Source organism: Muscardinus avellanarius (assembly GCF_963383645.1).
Source record: "Muscardinus avellanarius genome assembly, chromosome: 1".
Classification (NCBI taxonomy): domain Eukaryota; kingdom Metazoa; phylum Chordata; class Mammalia; order Rodentia; family Gliridae; genus Muscardinus; species Muscardinus avellanarius.
This window is the reverse complement of record NC_137786.1, coordinates 135,277,877-135,300,313: the sequence shown is the minus strand read 5'-3', so window position 1 is coordinate 135,300,313 and position 22,437 is coordinate 135,277,877. Positions and strand designations below refer to the sequence as shown.

Here is a 22,437-nt window from a genome sequence, read left to right as displayed (position 1 = left end):
TGTCTACCTAACGATCAGTGTATACTTAGAGCCTGGGGAAAAAAACCTGACTCAAAATAGTCAAAAATACTGCTTAAGCCAGGCAGGGGTGGTGACTCAAGTTTGTTATCCCAGAACTTGGGAAGCTGAAAAAGGGGGAAATACAGATTCGTGACTAGCCTCAGCAACTACCCTCAGCAACTTTAAGAGACCCTATTTCAAAATAAAAAATAAAATAGAGCTGAGGGTGTAGCTCAAAGATAGAATGCCCCTGGGCTCAAGCTCTATTGAAGAAGAAGAAAAGTAGGATGGGGAGAAGTTGGAAGAAGAGGAGGAGAGAGGAGAAGGAGAAGGAGGAGAAGGGAGAAGGGAGAAGAGAAAAAGAAAAGAAAAGCTCATTTCAAAGAAACCTCCAAGTTCTCTAACTTCTAGTCTATTTCAAGTGCCTGCTCTTCTTTAACTATGTGTATACTACCTTGTTCAGTGTAGGAAGGAATCTCTTTAATAAAAAACATAAAACAAAATAGGGGTTCAAAAGGCTCTGCTTTCTTCTTATATTCAGTTAATATTATATCTGTCTTAAGAATTGAGTTCTCTCATTTTTTTTTTTTGCAGTACTGCAGTACTGGGGATGGAACCCAACCCATGAGAATTCTACCTCTGAGCTACACCCCCAGCCCTATTTTTTACTCTTTATTTTGACACGGGGTCTCACTGAGTAGCAAAAGGCCTTACTAAGTAGCTGAGGCTATCTGAGAACCACACTCCTGTATCAGTCTCCCAAATGCTGGGATTACCAACATGCGCCACCATGTCAGGCAAATGTTCTCTTTGTTGGTTGAGAATAAGAAATGCAATGGGAAAAAATAAGAGTAGACTTTCTAACACTGTGAGTTATGGACAAGGTACTGAATAGTGTGTGTGTGTGTGTGTGTATGTGTGTGTGTTGTGCTGAGGATGGAATCCAAGGAAGGGAATTCTACCTTTGAGCTACACTCCCAGTCCTATTTTTTAGATTTCATTTTTATTTTGAAATAGGCTTTTCCTAAGTTCCTAAAAACCTTGCTAAGTTGCTAAGGCTGGCTATGAACTTGCAATTCTCCTGTCTCAGCCTCCCAAGTACTAGGATTACAGGTGTGCGCCACCATGCTCAGCTTAAAATAGGCATGTAAGGGCACAACAGATCCAAGTTTTAACTGAACTGATCACTGCTGAGAATTCCCCCAACAAAGGAGCTAAGAGGAAGGAGGTCCTGGCATGGGCAAGAACCAAACATCTTGCATCTCTGAGCAGTCCTTACCTGAATTGAAGAGAGTTGGCTATACGTTTCTTTCTTTAAATCCTTCATGTGGACTGTGGCCAGCACTGCCGATGGAAAGGAGAGACCATGCTTGAGAAGGTCAGGCTATGAGTTGGCTGAAAACTTAGGGCTCGTCATGATCCCTCCACCAGGGTAGACGTACGGCAGAAGACGTACTCCTAGAGCCAGGCTGGAGAGCCAGGCTCAACACCTCCCAGACACCTCACTTCAGGCTTTATAGCCAGTGACTAACAATAAAGATATGATCCTACACATGCAATTTTCAAAGCTCTTCCAAATATATGCCTTCATTTAGCATTTATAGTGAAGGACCCAGAGAAGTAACAAAAGCAGTAAAAGTCAACTGCTTGATAAATAGATGGGGGCCAAATGAAGAAATTCAACCCAGGGAGATGAGTCATGTAAGACCTGAAACTGGACTCCAAGTGTTCTGATTTACATATGTATAATGTTTTATAAATTTTGGTTTTAAGGTACTGGGGATTGAACCCAGGGGCATTCTACCTCCGAGCTATACCCCCAGCCCTAGTTTTTATTCTTTATTTTGAAACAGGGTCATACTAAGTTGTGGAGGGCCTCACTAAGTAGCTCAGGCTGGCTGTGAACCTGGGATCCTCTGGTCTCAGCCTCCCAAGTACTGGGATTACAAGCATGTGCCACCACAATTGGCTTAAAAATAATTTTATATAATAAAATACATATTACACAAAATAAATATTTCATAAACTATTGATATTTATTAAAATATATTTTATATTTTAGGATATATATATATATATATATATATATATATATATATATATACACACACACATACTGCTGGGGATCAAACCCAGGGTCTTGCTAATACAAAGCATGTGCTCTAACAATTGGGCCATAGCCTGGCCCTCCTCTGCCTCCATTTTCCTGTACATCAACCTGTGTTTCCTAATTGTAACCTTATTCCATATTCCCCAATTGCTATTTATTATTTACTTATTTCCTTATTTTGTAGTACTAGGGATTGAACACAGGACTTCACATAAGCTAGGCAAGTGTTCTACCATTGAGCTACAGGATTGTGGAGGATGGAGTGAATGCTCTACACTGTTGATGCTCTGGGGGTAACAGCTGGTGGGCAGCAAGTATGATCCAGCTCCCTAACTGGGCTTTGACTGCAAGTCCCCACCACATTCACTAAAGACCAGGAGCTCCGCACAAGATATGAGAAAGATGAAGCTTCAGAAAGACTCTTGCTGTTTCAGACTTGACCAGTAGAAGAAAAGGGGTAAAACCAAAATATACCATGTTTTAGGTGGCCCTTTTTCAGTTGTATCCCTCTGTCTGCAGTCATGAGCAACACATCGATCTTTCTTTTCACCAGGGCCTAGGGAGGAATTCAGGGAGGTAAACAGATTGTCCCATGGGATTGCTTTTTTATTTTCTAGAAAAAATATGACAATAAAATATTAGAGTGGAGCTGAGGCATGGAGAAGAAAGTCCAATTCCTCATCCAACTAACTACAAAATAGAAATTTAAGAGAGAAATATCACGCCTCAGCCACACACAGCAGGGCCCAAATGACAATTAAAACTCCAAACCTCATAGAAAAGGCAGTGGGATTGTTTGCATTCACCTAATACAGTGCTTTCCGTTAAAGACCTGAATTCTGGATTTTCTCCAGTATGTCAGACCTGTGAACACTGTTGTCCACATTGATACACAAATTAACCATGTCCCATGGGCCAATTTCACTTCAGTGTATCTGGGAACTCACACATCACTTCTAGTTTCCTTCAGTTAATGGCAAGGGCAGGTAAGTTTCATCCACACACAGTCACACTTTTTGCTGTGTAAGGCCTTTAATGTTCTCACTTGAACTAGAAACAACTCTAGAGCCCATGAGAATGCAACTCCAAACAGGGCTGTCAGCAGTTTTACAAGATTTGGGGAAATAAATTACAGTTTAGGGGGTACCCTGGTAGGAAGATCATTACAAACCCTAAGCTTTTTGCCAGGACCTAAAAGTCAATCCCCTAGAAACAAGGGTGAACAAAAAATTGTATTTCACAAGGATAGCAATCTAATTTTAAATCATTGCAAATGTGTGCCAGAAGTAAAAACAAATCCAACTGGGAAGACTCAAATGTCTCAAATGACTTCAGTGTTCTCATAAATCAGTCTCTGACATGGAATAAAAAGTGATTAGGTATACCATTAAGATCAATACTTTACATTATGTACATGAAAAAAATCACAATGGAAACAGATTCTTGGGAGAGCCAATATTAGGTTTATTAGACATAGATTTCAAAATAGATTATAAATTAATATATTCAAAGAATGAAAAAAATTTGGAAAAGAAACAGGCAATAAAAACAAATCAATAAATATTTTAGAATCAAAAGTTAAAATATCTGAGGTTGAGAACATAATAGAATGAATTTAACACTGAGTTAGATAAAACTGAAGAAAAATTAATGAATTAGAAGACACCTGAGAGGAGATTATCCAAACAGAAAACCATACGTGTGAAATGTGATAAAAAAATACAACATTTACATAAATGAAATAGCTGAGAAAAGAAGAAAGAAAATAGAGCATATATATTTGAGAATTCCCCAAAACTGATTAAAGACTTTGATCCACAAATTAGAATGTGCAATATGCCAGCTGGAGAAGCAGAAGGAAAACCATGCCCAGGCAATCATAGTAAAATTGCTGAAAACAAAACAAAATTTAAAAAGGTCTTGAGAACAGCCAGAAGAAAAGACAATTTACCTTCCAAAGAACAATAACTTTATTGATACCTGACTTTTTTTTTTTTTTTTTTTTGGTGGTACTGGGGTTCCTGGAAGCCCTTCTACCTCTGGGCTACACTCCCAGACCTACTTTTTTTATATATATTTTTATTTGGAAACAGGGTCTCTAAAACCAGCATGGCTGGCTTTGAACCTGCGCAATCCTCCTGTCTCTGCCTCCCAAGCGTGGGGATTACAAGCTTGTGCCACCACACCTGGTGATACCTGACTTCTTAATAGAAACATTGGATGCTGGAAGAATCTACAAACAAAATAACTTCCAACCTAGAAAACTCTACGTACAACAAAGGTATTCTTCAAAAATAATGGTAAAAGCTGGGTGTAGTGGCACACATTTGTAATCTCAGCATTCAGGAGGCTGAGACCAGAGGATGTGGTTCACAGACAGCCTCAGCTACTTAGTAAGTCCCTTCTCAACTCAGTGAGACTTTGTTTCAAAAAATAAAAAAAAGACTAAAAAAAATAGAACCCGGGGTGTAGCTCGGTGATAGAATGCCCCTGGGTTCCATCCCCAGTACTGCAAAAAAAAAAAAAAATTGGTAAAGTAGACATATTTTCAGACAAACAAAAGGTAAAAGAGTTTCTCACCAGCATACCTGCAACAAAGAAAATATTAAAGGCAGAGAAAAATGATAAGAGATAAAAGCCCACAGACACATGGAGGAAAAAGAAGCAACAAAAGGATCTGAGTAAATCTAAATAACTATTAACTTTATATAATAAAAATAATAATAATGTCTGTAGGTAGAAAATATTCATAGCATTAAGACAACTGATAACAATATTGCTCAAGGTGGAAAGGAAGAAAATGTAATTAAACTTCTAAGATGCTGGTTTTTGCCTGGAGTTGGCAAACATATTAACTTAAATGTTAACTTTGGTATGTATGGTGAGCTGTAAAAAAAAATAGTGAAATATATATAGTAAACAAGCAGAGGAGAAAATGGGATAATAAAAAAAAATAAGCAAAAGAGCATAAGAGGGAAAAGAAACCACCAACACAAAAAACAAACAGGAGGAAGATAACAAGATAATAGATTTAAATGTGAATATATCAGCAATTAAATGCAAACAAGCTAAACACCTCATTTATAAGACAAAAATGTCATAGTAAATTAACAAAAATAGATTCCAGTTATATGAACTTATAAGATATATATATTTAAAATAGATGTATAAATAAAAGTTTAAAGTAAAAGAGCTGCATATGATGGGAAACTCCTGTACTCCCAGTACTTAAGAGGCTGAGACAGAAGGATCATAGGTTTGAGGACAGACTCTACAATGTAGCAAAGCTCTCAGCAACCTACAGAAATCCTGTTTCAAAAGGAGAAATAAAGCCAGAGGTGGCACAGGCTTGTAATCTCCGCACTCGGGAGGTGGAGACAGGGGGATTGTGCAGGTTCGAAGACAGACTCTCTAGCTTTAGAGACCCTGTTTCCAAATAAAAATATAAAAAATAGGTGTCTGGGAGTATAACCCAGAGGTAGAAGGGTTTCCAGGAACCCCAGTACCACCACCCCCCCCCCAAAAAAAAAGAAGAAATAAAAAGCACTGGGGCTAGCTGGGCTTGGTGGCACATGCTTTTATCTTAGCATTTGGGAGGCTGAGACAGGAGGATCAAGGTTCGCAGACAGCCTCAGCTACTTAGTGAGGCCCTTTGCAACTCAGTAAGACCCTGTTTAAAAAAAAGAACAAAAAATATGGCTGGGGGTATAGCTCAGAGGTAGAATGACCCTGGGTTCCATCCCCAGTACCAAAAAAAAAAAAAAAAAAAAAAAAAAAAAAAAAAGTTCTGGGACTGAAGCTCTGAGGTAGAATGTCACTAGGTTCAATCCACAGTACCACCACCACCAATATATATATACATGTATTATGCAAACATCAACTAAAAGGGCACTATGATACCCATTAGAGCTATGTGGATATTTTCTAGTCCTCTCTCTAGAATGTAAATTCATAGGAAAATAAAACTGGGTCTTATTGTCATTCCCCTTCTGTCCCATGGTTCCATGAAAACTACAGGATATGTTTGCTCCACAAACTAACAAAATAAAAGTTTGTAGATATGGAGAAAAGTTAAAGGAGCACTTACCCTTTTTATAAATGACATGTATTTTTTATCCAGATGATATGAACCATATTCATTCTCCACTTGCATGGCAATGATAGGGCCTCCCCTGCTATACTGAGGGTCAAAGGGAGATAAGAGTTTGAAAGAGAGGATACTGGCAACAAAAGGACAGAATTTCTGAGTGCTGAGTACACACATAAAAGTAACGCACTCCTAAACTCAGCTCCAGGACGCAGTACAGTTCTGGCGATTTATCATCCAGTAGTCAGTGGTTTCTTCTGGAAATTCAAATGGTCTTAGAATGTTACCTTTCCTAGTACTCCCTAAATAATTCACTCCCATTATTTTTTTCCTAAATCAGTGCATTAGGCATGAGGTCTCAAACGTCCACTACCATCCTTCCCACGTTAGCACCAGTTCAATGAGTGAAGAGTGCCTCACCCCATTAAAGGGCTATCTCTCCTCCTACGTGCTGGATCTCACCTCCTTCCCACTTCTCTGGGACTTCAGAGGAGTCTCTCTGTCTTCTGCATCCATCCCTTTCTTTATTGAGTCCTTCTCATCCTCACTGAAATTCACTTCAGGCTCTGTTAAATACCCCTTGCCTGGACGATGTCGCTGTCCAGTTCCCACCCTGTTGCTCTTCATTTTCGTGGTCAGACTTAGTGACATTGCTGAATTCAATCTTGACTCTCTTATCCACTCCTTTACTCACTGTGGTCTCATTCCCATGCCCTCCAATCCACCCAAATTATTAAATTTGACCACCTTGCTAAATTCAAACAAGAAGTTTTAGTCCTCACACAACTGCTCTCTCACTGACATTTGACAAAACGAGCCATTTCCTCCTACAACTCTCCCTTCATCTGCACACATCTTGGGTGATATGTACTCTCCTAGAGAGGCCTGCCTCTCTAGCTACTCTTCTTCATTTCCTTTGTTAGCTCTTCTTGCCCCACCCCTCCCTAAGGCTGATGTTCTCCATGGTTCTCTATCAATGCCAACCCTGTGCTGGATCACTCCCCCTTCTGCCCTCTAAATTGCAAATACTTCCAAGTTTCCCCTCCCTCTCTACTGGTTCCTTTCTGTCAAGGAGAACATGTTCAACTATCCCTTATCTTTAGTGCTCCCTCAACTCAAAATCACCTGTCAGGTAAGGTGTTTTCTCTCCATATCTTGTACCTGTCACATTCTAGCTGAATTTCATCATGCCTACTTTGTACCTCCTTAACTTACTCTCAGAAACGTATGGTGCAACCATGAAGTACCTCTCTCGGTATATAGAAAATTTTAAAAATTGATGACCTTTAAGAATTAAACTCCAGGCCAACAATACAAGTAGCAAATATGGACAAAGCCCAAAATTATGCACATGTGAGACTAAATTGTTTGTACATCAAAACTAATTAACATGACCTAAAAGAAACTTTACATAGAGAGAATGAAATGGGAGGATATTTACAATTAAGAAATACTCCACTATAATATGTACCCCAACAGGGGAGAAAAAGAAAACGAAGACAGTGTTACTCCTTTTAAACCTTTCCCTTATATATCCCATGATGACAAAACCTCAAAACCTGTTCTCAAATCCTGCATCTCTTCCCTCCATTTTTACCCACCCAATGAAGAATGGAGCAGACTAAAGAACCTAAAGATGAAAGATCCAGAAGTTGACAGTATTTGAAATTGTTTGAAGCAAGAGACCTTGACTCTGATAAATACAAAAGACAGTTCTAAAAAAATAAATTACTCAGTAGTAGGGAAGTGCCCATTCCTGGAGCCATCATAAAATGCTTTTGAAGGCAGGCATTGTGGCGCATACCTGTAATCCCAGTACTGGGAGGCTGAAACAGGAGGATTGCAGGTGTAAGGGCAGCCTCAGCAACTTAGAAAGACCCTGTTTCAAAGCAAAAATAAATAAATAAATAAATAAATAAATAAATAAATAAATAAGGACTGGGTATGTAGCCCAGAAACTGAATGTTCCTGAGTTCAATTTCCAATACCACAAACAAAACAAAAAGCTTTTGAGACCTCCAAACTTTCTGAGAACCTGGTTTCATGCCCAATAGTTTTCTGATTACTAGTTTAGTTTTCCAACCACGAATTTCAATACTGAGAAGTCCTAAGTTAAGGACAAAATGAGCAATTTAATCTAGCAATGTCCAATAGAATTTCACAAAGTGATGAGAATGTTCTTTATTTGTACCACCAAATATAGTAGCAACTAGCCACATGAAACAATTGTGTACTCCATTTAATCTCTAACAATGTCTCCTTCAAACAATTACTGTGAGGATAAAATAAGCTAGGTAGATGTCAATTGCCTAGTGTAAAGCTTAATATCTAACAGATGTTATATACTTGTTACTCCTCTCTGCTCAATTTCTACCTAGTACAGATGCACCTCAACTTACCCTGGGGCTATGTCCCAATAAAGCCATCATTAGGTCCAAAATGCATTTAATACAGCTAATCTACCATCACCGTAGCTTAACAGTACACTGTAGAGGACCAGGTGTTTCTCGTTGTGGCATATATGGCCATTTGGGAGCCGTGGGCCTGCTACTGCTGCCCAGCAGGCCACAAGAGCATCATACCACATATCATTATCTCAGGGAAGGATTGTGGTTCATCATTAGCCCAGGGAAGGATTGAAATTCAAAGTCTGATTTCCACAAAAACTATATGGCATTTGCGCCGTCATAAGATTAAAAGAATCTTAAGTTGAATTGTCCTAACTTGGGCGCTATCTGGATATAGTCCTTTTTATGTTTTCTATCCATTTTAGAAATATAATATACATGACTTCTACTTAAACAAGTTTGCAGAACACCATGATTTTATTGCTAAGAGGTATATTTAAAGTCAAATAAAATGCAACTTCTACAAAATCAGTGACCTAAAAATTCCTACATAAGCTATTATTTATAAAGAACTGACATGTAGCACTTTAGAGATAAGTGAAGACATTTTGAGGATAATCACTAATTTACCATTTATGGTGATGGAGAAAGCAAGTAAATAATGGGCAAGCCAAAACAAAGATATGGGGAGTGTCCTACCAGGAAAAAAGCACAACTGCAAGCCTGAGCTTTGTTCATTTGGCAGTCACAGGAGAAAAGGAAAAAAAGCAAAGCAATTGAAACCTGACATTTTTCAGCTAAGGACTGTAAATCGCTGTTGCTAATGTGCTGTTGCATATGCTTCCTGCTTCTGAGTGCATAGAAAACGGGAAGTCCTATTCAGAACATCAATCTGGTCAAGTACTTTCCTGAGTTGTAGAGATGGAGAGTTGAGTTTTACCTGCATTTCCTCTATCCTGGGAATCAGCTGGTCAAAATAGGAATTCACTGCTACTCTGAAGCCTTTATACATTGTCCGCAGCTTCATTTTTGGATCCCTGAGCAGCCAGCTAGGAGTGAAAAGGTGAGACTCGGATTGGGGATGAATAACAGCAACAAAAAATGTTCACGCTCAGGAGGTTAGAGATGCACAGCATGCATGTGTACAGCCAAACCAAAGGTGTGTTGTGAGGGATTAATCCAGTTAAAAGAAAGAGCAACCTATCTGGGTGTGGTGGCCCACACCTGTAATCCTAGTGCTGGGGAGGCTAAGACAGGAGGATCACAAGCTTAAAGCCAGCCTCAGAAATTTAGCAAGGCTTTCAGCAACTTCATGAGACTCTGTTTCAAAATAAAAAATAAAATAGGGATAAGAGTGTAGCTCAGAGGTCAAATGCTCCTGGATTCAATCCCCAGCACCACAAAAACAAAAAGAAAAAGCAATCCCTAGTAGTCAGAAGCTAGGGAGAAAAAGGGTCATAGGAGGAACTCTAGATGAAGGAGAGAAACCATAGATGAGCAAATAAGGAGGCCTAACTGGGGGTGATGGAAGGGAAGAAGGGGGAAATGCCCTAATTTACATGATGTACATTCACAAACATACTAAAATCAATCACTAAGCCAAATATGCGAAGGAGTGAAGGGGGAGGGAATAGGGTAGGAAATGAAGAAGTAAATGAGTGATGTGTGCATGTATGCCTCTACCATCTTGTACTCCATTAAGATGTATGACTACAGTACACCAATAAAAAATTAACAATAAAGAAAAAACAATCTATGCCAGTTACAAATATCTCAGTATCTTACCACTGTCTAGTTCCAGAACATTTTTTATCTCCCATAGAAAAATTTATACATCCAATTTTTTTATCCCCTAGCCACTCTGGCAACCACTATTATATCCTTTGCCTCTACAGATTTGCCTATTCTGTGTCTGTTTTCTTTCAAAATGTTTTACAACATTTTGCATATAGTTAATGCCATGGAAGTGTATATGTTTAAGCAGTTGAAAGTGCTTAAAAGTATGTTTAAGTGTATTTTACAACAATAAAAATATCCAAAGCAAAAACAATAAAACCATCTTTAAAAAGAGATAGTCAACCTTGCTATTTGTACTGCCACCACTTAAACTAGAATTTAGGAAGATATTGCTTAAGTGGTAGCCATTCGTTTTTATTTTAAGAATAAAAATGAACTTTATCCCATTTACATTACAGAGATGGAGATTTATTTTTAAAATACTATGTAATCCCCTATATCTTATGGTTCATTGTCTATGTTATTAAATGGACAAAATAGTGCAAAAAAAAGTTTGTAAAAACAAAGCAAACCACTTTGCTCTGGCCTGTATTTGAATGTGCTAATGGGCTTTGTCACTGCCAGGGATCCTCAGCACAACTTACCTAGGCAGGCCTCCAAGGTCCAGGTCACTACCAATGTAGGGTCCTGGACACAGAATGACCCAGAGCCCCATCTGTGAAGCCATGCTTATAAAAGACCTGGGAAGCAAAACAATAACAATAACTTCACATCCATCCAACACTGAGACCTGGCAAACCTGTGATGTTTCTCTCCTTGCTTTTTTTTTTTTTTTTTTTTTTTGGTACTGGGGCTAGAACCCAGGGGCTTTTCTACCTCTGGGCTATACTCCCAGACCTATTTTATATTTTATTTGGAAACCGGGTTTCACTAAGTTGCTGAGAGCCTCACTAAATAGCTGAGGCTGGCTTCGAACCTGTGAGATCCTCCTGTCTCAGCCTCCCAAGCGCAGGGACTACAAGCGTGCGCCACCATGCCTGGCCCTTGCTTTCTTCTAAGGTTGGGATGAATGAAACTCCCAGCCTAGCCCTTAAAAGTCCTTATAGGGGACATGACCCAGGAAGACCAGGCTCAATAAGAAATGGATTCTTTCAAAGTTCCAGAGGGAAAAGCATTAATGTGTCAGTCCAGAAATCTTAAATCAAACCCCAGCCTTCCCACCAAAATTCACTCCCGCTCTGTGTGTCCTACCTCTGTGAATGGCACCGCCACCCAGGAAGCCACCTGAGGCAGAAACTTACACAGCATTCTGGTTCCTCATTCTTTTGTACTTTCTACTACCAGTCAGTCTACTAAAGCATCTTTCCTTTTTCCACCACGTAATGTTCTCAAACTTCAAATTCCTCTGCATTCTCTCTGCTACCACATTGCTCAAGACTTTTCACTTTGTTCCTGGGTTGTTAGGATGTCGTTGGACTGGTTTGCCTTCTTCATCCTCACCTCCTCTCAGTGCTTCTCTAATGTCTAGTGCCAACACAGTGTCACCATGAACAACCACAACCAAAGGTGCTAATATTCATGTTGTGTTAGCATCAGGCACCACAGCTAAATTTATTGCTTCTTTTTTCCTTTGATAATTGTATGAGATAGGTATCAATGACTTCTCCATTTTATTCATAATAAAATAAAAACCCCAAGGATCAAAGTTTTCTCAAGCCAGGCGTGGTGATGCATGCTTGTAATCCCAGCCTTTGGGAGGCTGAGACAGGAGGATCATGGTTCAAGGACAACCTCAGCTACTACTTAGTGATGCCCTTTGTAACTCAGTGAGACCCTGTTTCAAAAGTCAAGATTAAAAAATAGGGCTGGGGGTGTAGCTCAGAGGTAGGATGACCCTGGGTTCCATCCCCAGTACTGGAGAAAGAAAAGAAAAAAAAGCTTTCTCAGAATCCAGTTTTGGTAAATGAAAAAACACTAAAGATTCAGGCAGAGAGTCTCTAGAACTGAAATCTTATTCTATTATGCTGCTCCTAAAAACATTGCCAGGGCCTTGGGAAATGTAGCTCAGTAATACGGCATTTGCCGAGCATACCTGAGACCTCAAATTCTACCCCCAGTTTAGCACAGCACACACCAAACATATTAACAGAATGATCTGAATGCAAATGCAAATTTCCCAAATTAAAATTCTCCAATGATTCTCCAGTACCCTCAGAACAGGCCTCTAATTCTGTAACATGGTTTATAAAGCCAGAATCTGGGCATTGGCTATCTCTCCAGCTTTATTTGTTGACAGTGTGTGTACTTAAAACTAGTGGGGAAGCCAGAAAGTATTACTCTCAGATTCCAGAAAATACAATATGTGGCATAAAGTTATCCCTTTTCTTCCTGGGCACATAACTCAACTACACTTCTCAGCTCCAATGCTTTAGATGGGGCCATGTGTCTGATCTCAAGCCAACAAAATATGAACAGAGTCCCCCTGTTGCAACTTCCAGAGGAAAGGTTCCATGCTTTCTTCTACTTGCTGGCTCCATGAAGACAAGCATGATAATTTTAGACTGTGTGTTGGAGAAGGATATTAGGAATTGAACCCGGGGGCATTCTACCTTTGAGTTATACCCCCAGTTATTTTATGTTTTTTATTTGTTGTTGTGAAACAGAGTCTCACTAGGTTGCTGAGAGTCTCACTATATTCCTGAGACTATCTTTGAACCTGTAATCCTCCTGTCTCAGCTTCCCAAGTACTGGGATTAGAGGCATGTGCCACCACGCCTGGAGCATGGATGAGACAGGAAGATTGCAGGTTTGTAGCCAGCCTCAGCAACTTAGTGAGACCCTCTTTCAAAATGAAAGAATAAAATAGGGCCGGGGATATAGATCAGAGGTAGAATGCCTTGGGTTCCATCCCAAGTACCACACACACACACACACACAAAAAAAAAAAAAAAATCTACTTGGATGAGAGCCATGTATTGTGGCTCACACTTGTAACCCCTTGGGAGGCTGAGACAAGAGGATCACAGGTTCCTGGGCAGCTTCAGCTACTTAGTGAGACTCTGTTTCAAAATAAAGAATAAAAAATAGGGCTGGGGTTTAGCTCAGAGGTAGAATGCATGCCCCTGAGTTCAATCCTCAGTATTAAAAAAAAAATCTACTTGAATGAAAAAACCCTTATTGTTAATAGATGTTAAGGTTTACCTGTTATAGCACCTAACGTCACCTTAACTAATATACAGTTTACTCTCTCATCTTTGACTTTGCTGGAAACAATACCTGACATATCATTCAACCCCTTCTATTTAACTCCAGCTCAACTTTAAAAGTTTCCTCAGCTATACCTTCAGTATCTTCCCTAATCTACTCCTCTAGTTCAGGCTGTATATGCTTAGTATGTTGTATTTGCCTCCCTCTTTTCAGAGACTCTTTATTCTTGAAAGCACAGTGTTTTGGTCTTCACATCTCCAGAACCAAAGATAATGCCTCAACTAGTCGATAGCACATATTTTTTTTAGTAAATACTTTCTTTCTATCATGTCTTAGAAATCCTGTAAACTATAACACAGGAATCTCGTATTTTAACCAAGAGACTAGGTTCCTCTTTACTAACACTGTAGAACAGTGGATGGGCATTTTCTGTACCACACAGTAACACTAAGGGCTATGTTCCACTGTAAACCACAGACTCCCAGCTCAAGAGATCTTCACTCTGGAAAATGAAAATCCCAGAGCTTCTTGATGGTTCTCAGAGCTGCCCCTTATTTCTTCACCTGATTCACACAGCCAAAACCTTATCTCTGAGTTACAGAATCAAACAACTAAAGATGAACACATACAGCAAATCCAGGTTTCCAGTGAAATGAAACCGGCCTTTTTCTGGCTCATGGTGGCTCCAGGGAATATGCCTGCAGTGGAAGGAAAAAAAGAGAGAAAAAAAAATATAAAAACCTCCCTCTGCTCCTCCAGTTTTAATACAGCACCTAGGTTATCTCTTCCATGAAGGAGGTCGAGCATATCAACAGCCAAATTTTCATGTGTACACCATGTATCATCTTCAAAACTCTTCCCTCTAATACCTAGTAAAGGTCTAAGCAGCCACTATTATTCTATGATTCTGGACCTGAGGTATAATATGTAAGTATGTGTGCAATGTTCTATGGGATGCAAATCTCTTTTTTAAGATTCTCATGAAAACACAAATGTTCAAGTCTGTACCTGTAATGGAGGGGGGGATAAAGTGATTCCTTATAAAACAAAAAACAGAAGAAAGAATAAAAATTTCATAGAACTGGATTATGAGAGAGAGAGAGAGAGAGAGAGAGAGAGAGAATGTGTGTGTGTGTGTGTGTGTGTGTGTGTGTGTGTGTGTGTGTGTTGCTCAGGGAATCACACATGCTCTGGGCAAGACTGAGCTATACCCCCAGGCCCTACAATATACAATATTATTTAAATGAATAAAATGAAATACAGCAACCAACAACATAAGATTCATAATACCTAGTATCAATTTAAAATAATTGCTAGGCAAGCAAAGAAATAAAAAATATGACCCATAATCAGAAGAAAAAATATCAATTGAAAAAAGCAAATACAAAAATAACACATATATTAAAAACAGTAGAGCAAAATATTAGGAAGGTATATAACCAGATGTGGTAGCGAATTCTTGTAATCCCAGCATTTGGGAGGCTGAGACAGAAGGATCACAATTCACAGGCAGCCTCAGCTACTTAGTAAGGCTCTTTGCAACTCAGTAAGACCCTGTTTCAAAATAAAGAATAAAAAATCGGGCTGGGATTTCGGGAAAGATGGCGACTGAGAAAAGCAGCGTTTACAATTCCTGCTAACACTCGATCTCCATTGCCACAAAATCAGTGCTTTTGATAGCCATAAAACACTATCAGCAGAGAAAATCACTAACAGCAGAAAAATAAAAACTGTGAATAAAAAGGACAGAGAAAAAGAAGACTAGAAGAAGAACCAGAGACCAGAAAAGAAACCAGCCCACTTTGTGGCGGCAGACACCGCGCTGACGCCACCTTGCCTCACAGCATCAGGCTCCAGAAAGGAAAGGTAAACAAGGAGCTGAAGTGAGCAGCTGCAGATCATTTGAGTGAAATTCAGCAGTTCTTTCAGCACAAAGAACATCTAAAACTCCCAGTGGCCAAGCTTATCACCCCGTCCAGGGACTCAGAATAGAGCTCAAAGCCAGAAAAGAAATATGCCAGCCTCACAGCCGAAGCATTGCAGCAGCTCCATATTGCCAGCAGTGGCAGCAAGATCACCAGGCCCGCGACACCTCCAGATCGGCACGCACAATAACTGTAAGTGAAATTGCGGCCCCTACAGGAGAAATCCCAGCTCTGCATGCCCAAGGACTTGAGCAGCTTTGATAATTTCCCTGGGTCTAAAATTTTACAGACAAACCTAGTGAAGGAGTAGTGGTGGCAGAGATACCACACCCTAGTTGCAGCTCCCCGTGGGAAAATGCCCAGCCCAGCACCCCCACAGTCTCGTGCAGCCTCGATTAACTCCCTGGGTCTAAGACTTTATGATACAACCCAGTAAAGGAGTAGTGGCGGCTGAGATTACCACAAACTCCAGATTCAGAGCACCCTAAGTGAACTTGTGGTGACCAAGGAAAGAATCCAGAGAAGGCACAAACTTCTGAAATCATGGGAAGGAGGAAAAACAATAGAGCAATGAATGCCCAAAACCTCATAATATCAAAACCTGATAAGACAAAAATTCAGAGATCTCCAGAAGATCAAATCAGGAATATAACTCTAGAAATAATACAGGACTTTGGAAAAGAATTTAGAGATAGTCTAAGAGAAATAAAGGATGCAATCATTGAAGTAAAGGCATCAATTCAAAGTATAAACAATTGATTAGACCACATGGAGAATAGAATCTTGCTCCTAGAAGATGATCACTCCAAAAATGAACACATAATTTATAACTTAGAAAAAAATCAGACAGCAGGAATCTGACATTGAAGAAATATGGGCCAATTTTAAGAGAGCTAACCTATGAATAATCGAATAGAGGAGGGAAAAGAAGGTGAAGCCAAAGGGATCAATAATCTCTTCAAAGAAGTAATATCAGAAAATTGTCCAAACATAGAGCAAGAGGTCAATACACAGATCCAGGACACTTATAGAACTCCCTTCAGACAGGATCAGAAAAGAGGATCCCCACGCCACATAATTGTCAAAATGACTAATGTGGAAGCCAAAGAGAGAATCTTAAAGGCAACAAAAACAAAAGGCCAAGTGACATTCAGAGGCAACCCAATTAGAATCATGAAAGTCAGAATGGCCTGGAGTAACATATTTCAAACTCTGAAAGAAAACAACTTCCAGTCAAAATTTTTCTACCCAGAAAAACTATCTATCAAATTAGATGGGGAAATAAGAAGCTTTCATGACAAACAGAAGCTGAAGGAATTTATGTTTTCAAAACCAGCACTAGAAAAAATACTCAAAGAAATTTACTACAAAGAAGAAATAGGTAACACACCAGAATCAGAGAAACAAGGTTTTCCATCCAGCAGACAACTAAGCAAAGAAGAATAAACAGTATTTCAAACAGAAATAAAATCTTAACATGTTAGGAATTAAGAGTTATCTCTCAATAATCACACTGAATGTAAATGGCCTCAATTCCCCAATAAGAAAACATAAAGTGGCAAAATGTATTAAAAACCAGAATCCATCCGTCTGCTGCTTACAAGAAACACACTTTACAAGTAAAGAGAGTAACAAATTCAAGGTAAAGGGCTGGAGCAAGGTAATTCATGTTGAGTAGCCATCCTAAGAAATGTGAAATTGTATTTCACTATAGTTTTTATTTGTATTTTCTTAATGATCAGTTATATTATGATAATGATGAGTGATATCCATGTGCTTATTGGTCATATAAAAATCTTTGGAGATTCATTATCTATTTTAGTCTTTTACCTATTTCTAAATTGTATCGTTTGGTATTTTGTTGCTAATGTTTAAGATTTCTATTTGGAATATTAATATACCTTCAGATATAGCATTTGGAAATATTTTATCCCATTCTATCAATAACTTTTAATTCTGTTTACATTGTCTTTGGATGTACAATATTTTTATGAAGTTTGTTTGTTTATTCTTCTGTTGCCTGTGCCTTTGAAATCATATCCAATAAATCACTTCTAATTTCAATGTTGTGAAGTTTTATGACCCAGGTTTTCTTCTAAAAGTTTATAGTCTTAAGATTTACATTTAGGTCTTTTATCTATTTTGAGTTAATATTTGTATATAGTGTTAGGTAAGGGTCCAATTTTATTCTTTTTCATATTATTTTTCAACAATATTTAGTGAAAAGATTATTATTTCCTTCACTCAATGTTCTTGAAAACCTTGTTCAAAAATAACTTGACCATATATGGAAAAAAAGAACAAGAAGCATTCTGAAATTAAAAAAAAAAATCGGGCTGGGGTTTAGCTCAGAGGTAGAATGCCCCTGGTTTCCATTCCTAGTACTGCAAAAAAAAAAAAAAGAAAGGTATATAAATATACCATGTATTTATAAGTAAATAAGTAATTTTTAAAGGCCAAAATAATAATTTTAGATTTAAAAAATGTGTGCACATGTATGTAATAAAAAATATTCTGAATTTTTTTTATACTGAGTACTGAACCCAGGGGTATTCTGCCTCTGAGCTACACCCTCACTCTTTTTTTTTTTTTTTTGGTGGTACTGGGGTTCCTGGAAGCCCTTCTTCCTCCGGGCTACACTCCCAGACCTATTTTATATTTTTGAAACAGGGTCTCTTACGCCAGCACGGCTGGCTTCGAACCTGCGCGATCCTCCTGTCTCCGCCTCCCAAGCGCGGGGATTACAAGCGTGGGCCACCACGCCCGGCGCCACCCTCACTCTTTTTTATATTTTTGTTTGGAAACAGAATCTCGCTAGGTTGCTGAGAGTCTGGCTATATTGCTGAGGCCATTCCCAAACCTGCAATCCTCCCAGCTTCTGGATTCTATCAGGAGAAGCAAATAATAAACCTTTTGGGACAAACAACACAATAGACATGGCAGGGTATATGATTAGTTAACATTAAGGTATAACAAAAGATGAGTTGGGCATGGTAGTACACGCCTGTATTCCCAGTCCTTGGGAGGCTAAACAGGAAAATGGCAGGTTTAAAGCCAGTCTCAGCGATTTCTAGTGAGGCTCTCAGCAACTTAGCAAGAAGAACCTATTTCCAAATAAAAAATAAAATAGGTCTGGGGGTGTAGCTCAGAGGTAAAATGTCCCTGGGTTCAATTCCCTCTACCACAAAATAAATAAATTAGTAAATAATAAAAATATAATAGTTTTAATTCATCCTGAAAGTTTAAAATTTTTAATCTCATATATTCTTTGCCACTGTTAAAATAACTATCAAAATATTGAAGAATTTAATGGTAAAATTAAGCAATATTTATATTTAAGTGTTAAATATAAAAACATTTTAAATTATTTTATTAGTGCCTTGCAATTATACATCCTAGTGAGGATTGATGTGATAAAAACATGTGCACAAAGCTCTTGGTGCATTTCTTTCCACATATTACACAGCTTCCCCCTCTCACTCCCTACATTAGTGAAATTGGTAGTAATACCTTCACTTTCCTCAATCTTTCCTCTTCCCTGTTCTAGTTTCCTCCCCAAGCCTCTTCCACTACTCTACAAGTCTCTCTCCTAGCAAGACCCTGTTTCAAAAAAAAACAACAAACCCCACAATGTTATGTACATATGTGAGAATACCAAGAATACCAATGCCAATCTCAGTGTCATGTATGACAAGAGAGAGGGAGTAGGGAGAGAAAAGGGGAGAAGCTCACCAAGTGCTGTGGCCATATGTCCCTATTATTCTGAACTTCATTATGATATTAGACTACAATGACCACAATACTCCAGTAAAGATATGTGTATAATAAAAATATTATATGTAAAACATATATTATATATATTATTATATATAATAATACAAATTTAAAAGTACCGGAGAGTAGCTCAGAGGTTGAATGCTTCTGGGTTCAATCCCCAGTACAAAAAAATAGAATGTACAAGAGTCAATCCTAATATAAACTATAACTGATAATGATGTGCCAACATAGGATCATAAGCTGTAACTAACCTCCTATTCTGCTGAGGATATTGATAATGGGGAGACTGTGCATATGGCCAGAGCAGGAGCAGGGAACATAAGAAAATACTGTGTACCTTTTGCTCACTTTTGCTGAAAACCTAGCACTGATCCAAAAAATAATATCTATTCGAAAAAATAAAATCCTTCAATTCCTCAAAGCAACTAAAGATATATTGCTCTCTAAAGGGTATCAATTAAACTGACAGCTAACTTCACAACAGAAAGAATGAAAGCTGGAAGGCAGTGACTAGAAGAAACTATCAACCCAGAATTTTATACCAGTAAAAATATTCCTGAGGAGTGAAAGAAAAAGTCTACAGCTCTGTCCTCTGTACTTTCTCTCGAGCTAAGAGAAATGGAACAATGAAAACACTCAATCATTCCAAAAACTGCAATATCTTTTAGAAATTGTAAAGAAAAACATTATTTTTCAGTATTGGAAATCAAACTCAGGACACCACACATGCTAGGCAAGTGCTCTACTACTGAACTACACCTCCAGCCCAAAAAATAATTTAAGGCAATAAAAAGACAAGAAAGGAAACCAGCCGGTAGGGTATTGTGTTAGAGTATCAAACTGGAAACTCCATCTATTCAGAAAAAGGGCAACAAATATAAGTAAAACATAAAGATACACAAATGATATTTAATGACATTATATTATCTACTAATTTTTGTCCCAAATAGCCTAGAAATACAATCTATGATTGTGTCTACAAACAAGACAAGATCCATGGGTCACCAGGTAAAGTGTTTGTGGATCCACAGTGAAACTTTTCAAAAATTAAAAACCCGTCCAAGACAAAGAATGAAAATCAGCTTGTTCTGGGGGGAGGGGTAAAAAAAACAGGCCAGGCAACAGATACAGATACAGCCAGACATGCAGTTAATGGGAAGCAAGCTTTCCCCAAGGTTGCATAGCAATTCTAAAATACCATAACCACCTCCTCTCCTCCTTTTGAGTGACTGGTGCTTTATCACCTTTGACACCTGAGGCCTTCTACTCTATTTCCAGGGAAATTCAATTGCTTAATGGCCATTACCAAATCCCTAGGAATCCCCTTCTATCTAGTGTCAGAAATAAGCACCAACCCAGAGTTTATGCCTGCTTTTCCTAGTCTCCTGGCCCAACACTGAACACCAGCTGGAACTAACTTCATCAGATTCCTTTTCTCCCCTTTGTCAGGAATTACAGAGTTCCTATGGAACTCACTACCTCCATGTAAATGAGTTTGTATCAAAGGATGTTTGGGCCTCCCTGTATACGCTGATGAGCTGCTAATCTTTCTTTTTAAAGGCAATGAAATTTGTTTACAATACGAACTTCACTTATGGTATAAAGTTGCCTTTATTCTGCATTAATGTCTCCTCCCATTTTGTGTAGAAGAACGTCTTTTAATTTATAGAATAATGGTAATTCTTCCCTTTTCTAAGTGAAGACACTAAAAGCAAACAAAAAGCTTGGCAGTCCTATTTAGAACACAAATGGTTTTGAAATTTTAATAGTTCATGAAATTTCAGTGTCTGTGAATCACTGCTATACAAAAGCAACCAAAGAATGAGATGGGGAGGGAAATTATATGCTAGTGATATTATGACAATTTAGTGGAAAAACATTATCCATCATCATCATTCACCAAATTAAATTCCACATATTATTCTTTGAATCTTATATTTAAAAAATTATTAATCCTCTGGGGAAAAAGACATGAATAAAAGCAACTGTCAAAATAGTAATGGGCATGCAATTTCTAAGCTTAGAAAGATGGAAAGAAATAATTTATTTTCCTTTATTTCAGCTTCTAGATTGAGAATGATTATACCACTGACCAAACCTGGTTCTCAATGAAACCCATCTTCAGAAACAAGATATCATATCCCGGGATTCATCATCTCAGCTATCATTCCTGGGGAAAATGAGGACATCTGAGGAAGCACCAGGCCTAGATTCTTCAGTAGTCAGGGAGGATCTTGTGAACTACTTGCCACTGCCTCTTTCTGAAAGCTGGAGCCTTCCATCTAGGCCACCGTGACTCTGTTTAGACAGGGGCCTTTCAGAGGAACTAGAGCATGCTATACTGATAAGAGATTCTCAGGCTATTAAGTGGAGACTAAAAACAACAAAGCAAGAACTAAGCAGTTAGCTTTTAGACTGGTCTAATAAGGTCTCAGAGCTAGGAATTCAAATCACAAACTTGGGAAATAAGTACTGGGTGCAGCACTCACGTGGTGAGGGTGTTGAAGCCACCGGCCTTCAGCTTCTTTAAGCGGTCTCTCCAGTAGGGCCTGGGTATCCGGAAATAATGCATAGTGCCTGATAAGATCAGGAACGGGAAGCCTTCCAGAGTGAAGTTTGAGCCCTTGACTTTTAGACCCTCTGTGTGGACCTTTATGTGGTAGGGTTCCAGGTGAGTTTGATTAATCCTGCAAGGATAAAAGGAGTATGTGAAGTCCTAGAGATGTTACCATGAGATGCACAGACTGGGCAGACCAGAAAGGCCTTTCCTTCAGGAGCCAGAGCAAACCTTCAATAGAAAAAGAAATCTCCCCAGTCCTTCCATCTCAAACATACCTGATTACGTGGTTATTATATAAAAAAGCCATCACCGAAAAGGCTGAAGACAGGCACAGGATACATTCAAGTCTCATCAGGAAGGTCCACATGCTAAACAGATAGAAAAGATTAGGGGTCAGAGAGACACTGAGCTCTACCAGGAGGACGGAAGAAGGTAGCTGGGAGCTGAGAGAGGTCTCCTTTGGAGGATGGGGAGAGGTCAGAGGTGGCCTCATTTAGAAGGCAGAATTTGTTCCTAGACTTTTGCACCACGTGGAATCACGACAGCATCTCAAGGCCATGTCAACTGAGTAGGGGGAGAACAGCCACGTAGCAGAGTCACCTGCTAAATAACTGAGTTTACAGATACCAGATACATTTTAGAGAGGATCAAGCCTCAGAGAACAGTTTTATTACACAACAGAGAAT

At 38.8% G+C, this 22,437-nt stretch overlaps 1 protein-coding gene across 1 annotated transcript in view; it reads right to left on the bottom strand.

The window, feature by feature from the left end:
• The window catches only part of LOC308279675 (beta-galactosidase-1-like protein 2), a gene marked incomplete at both ends in the record, with an annotated part of 59,104 nt that extends 37,046 nt beyond the window's left edge, over positions 1 to 22,058 (bottom strand). The window contains 8 exons of the mRNA XM_080719793.1: positions 1,280 to 1,344; positions 2,585 to 2,666; positions 6,198 to 6,290; positions 9,486 to 9,594; positions 10,927 to 11,022; positions 14,119 to 14,187; positions 21,681 to 21,878; positions 22,027 to 22,058. Coding sequence (XP_080575919.1) covers positions 1,280 to 1,344; positions 2,585 to 2,666; positions 6,198 to 6,290; positions 9,486 to 9,594; positions 10,927 to 11,022; positions 14,119 to 14,187; positions 21,681 to 21,878; positions 22,027 to 22,058 — 744 coding nt within the window. The remainder of the gene's footprint in view (positions 1 to 1,279; positions 1,345 to 2,584; positions 2,667 to 6,197; positions 6,291 to 9,485; positions 9,595 to 10,926; positions 11,023 to 14,118; positions 14,188 to 21,680; positions 21,879 to 22,026) is intronic.
• Positions 22,059 to 22,437: the final 379 nt, after the last annotated feature.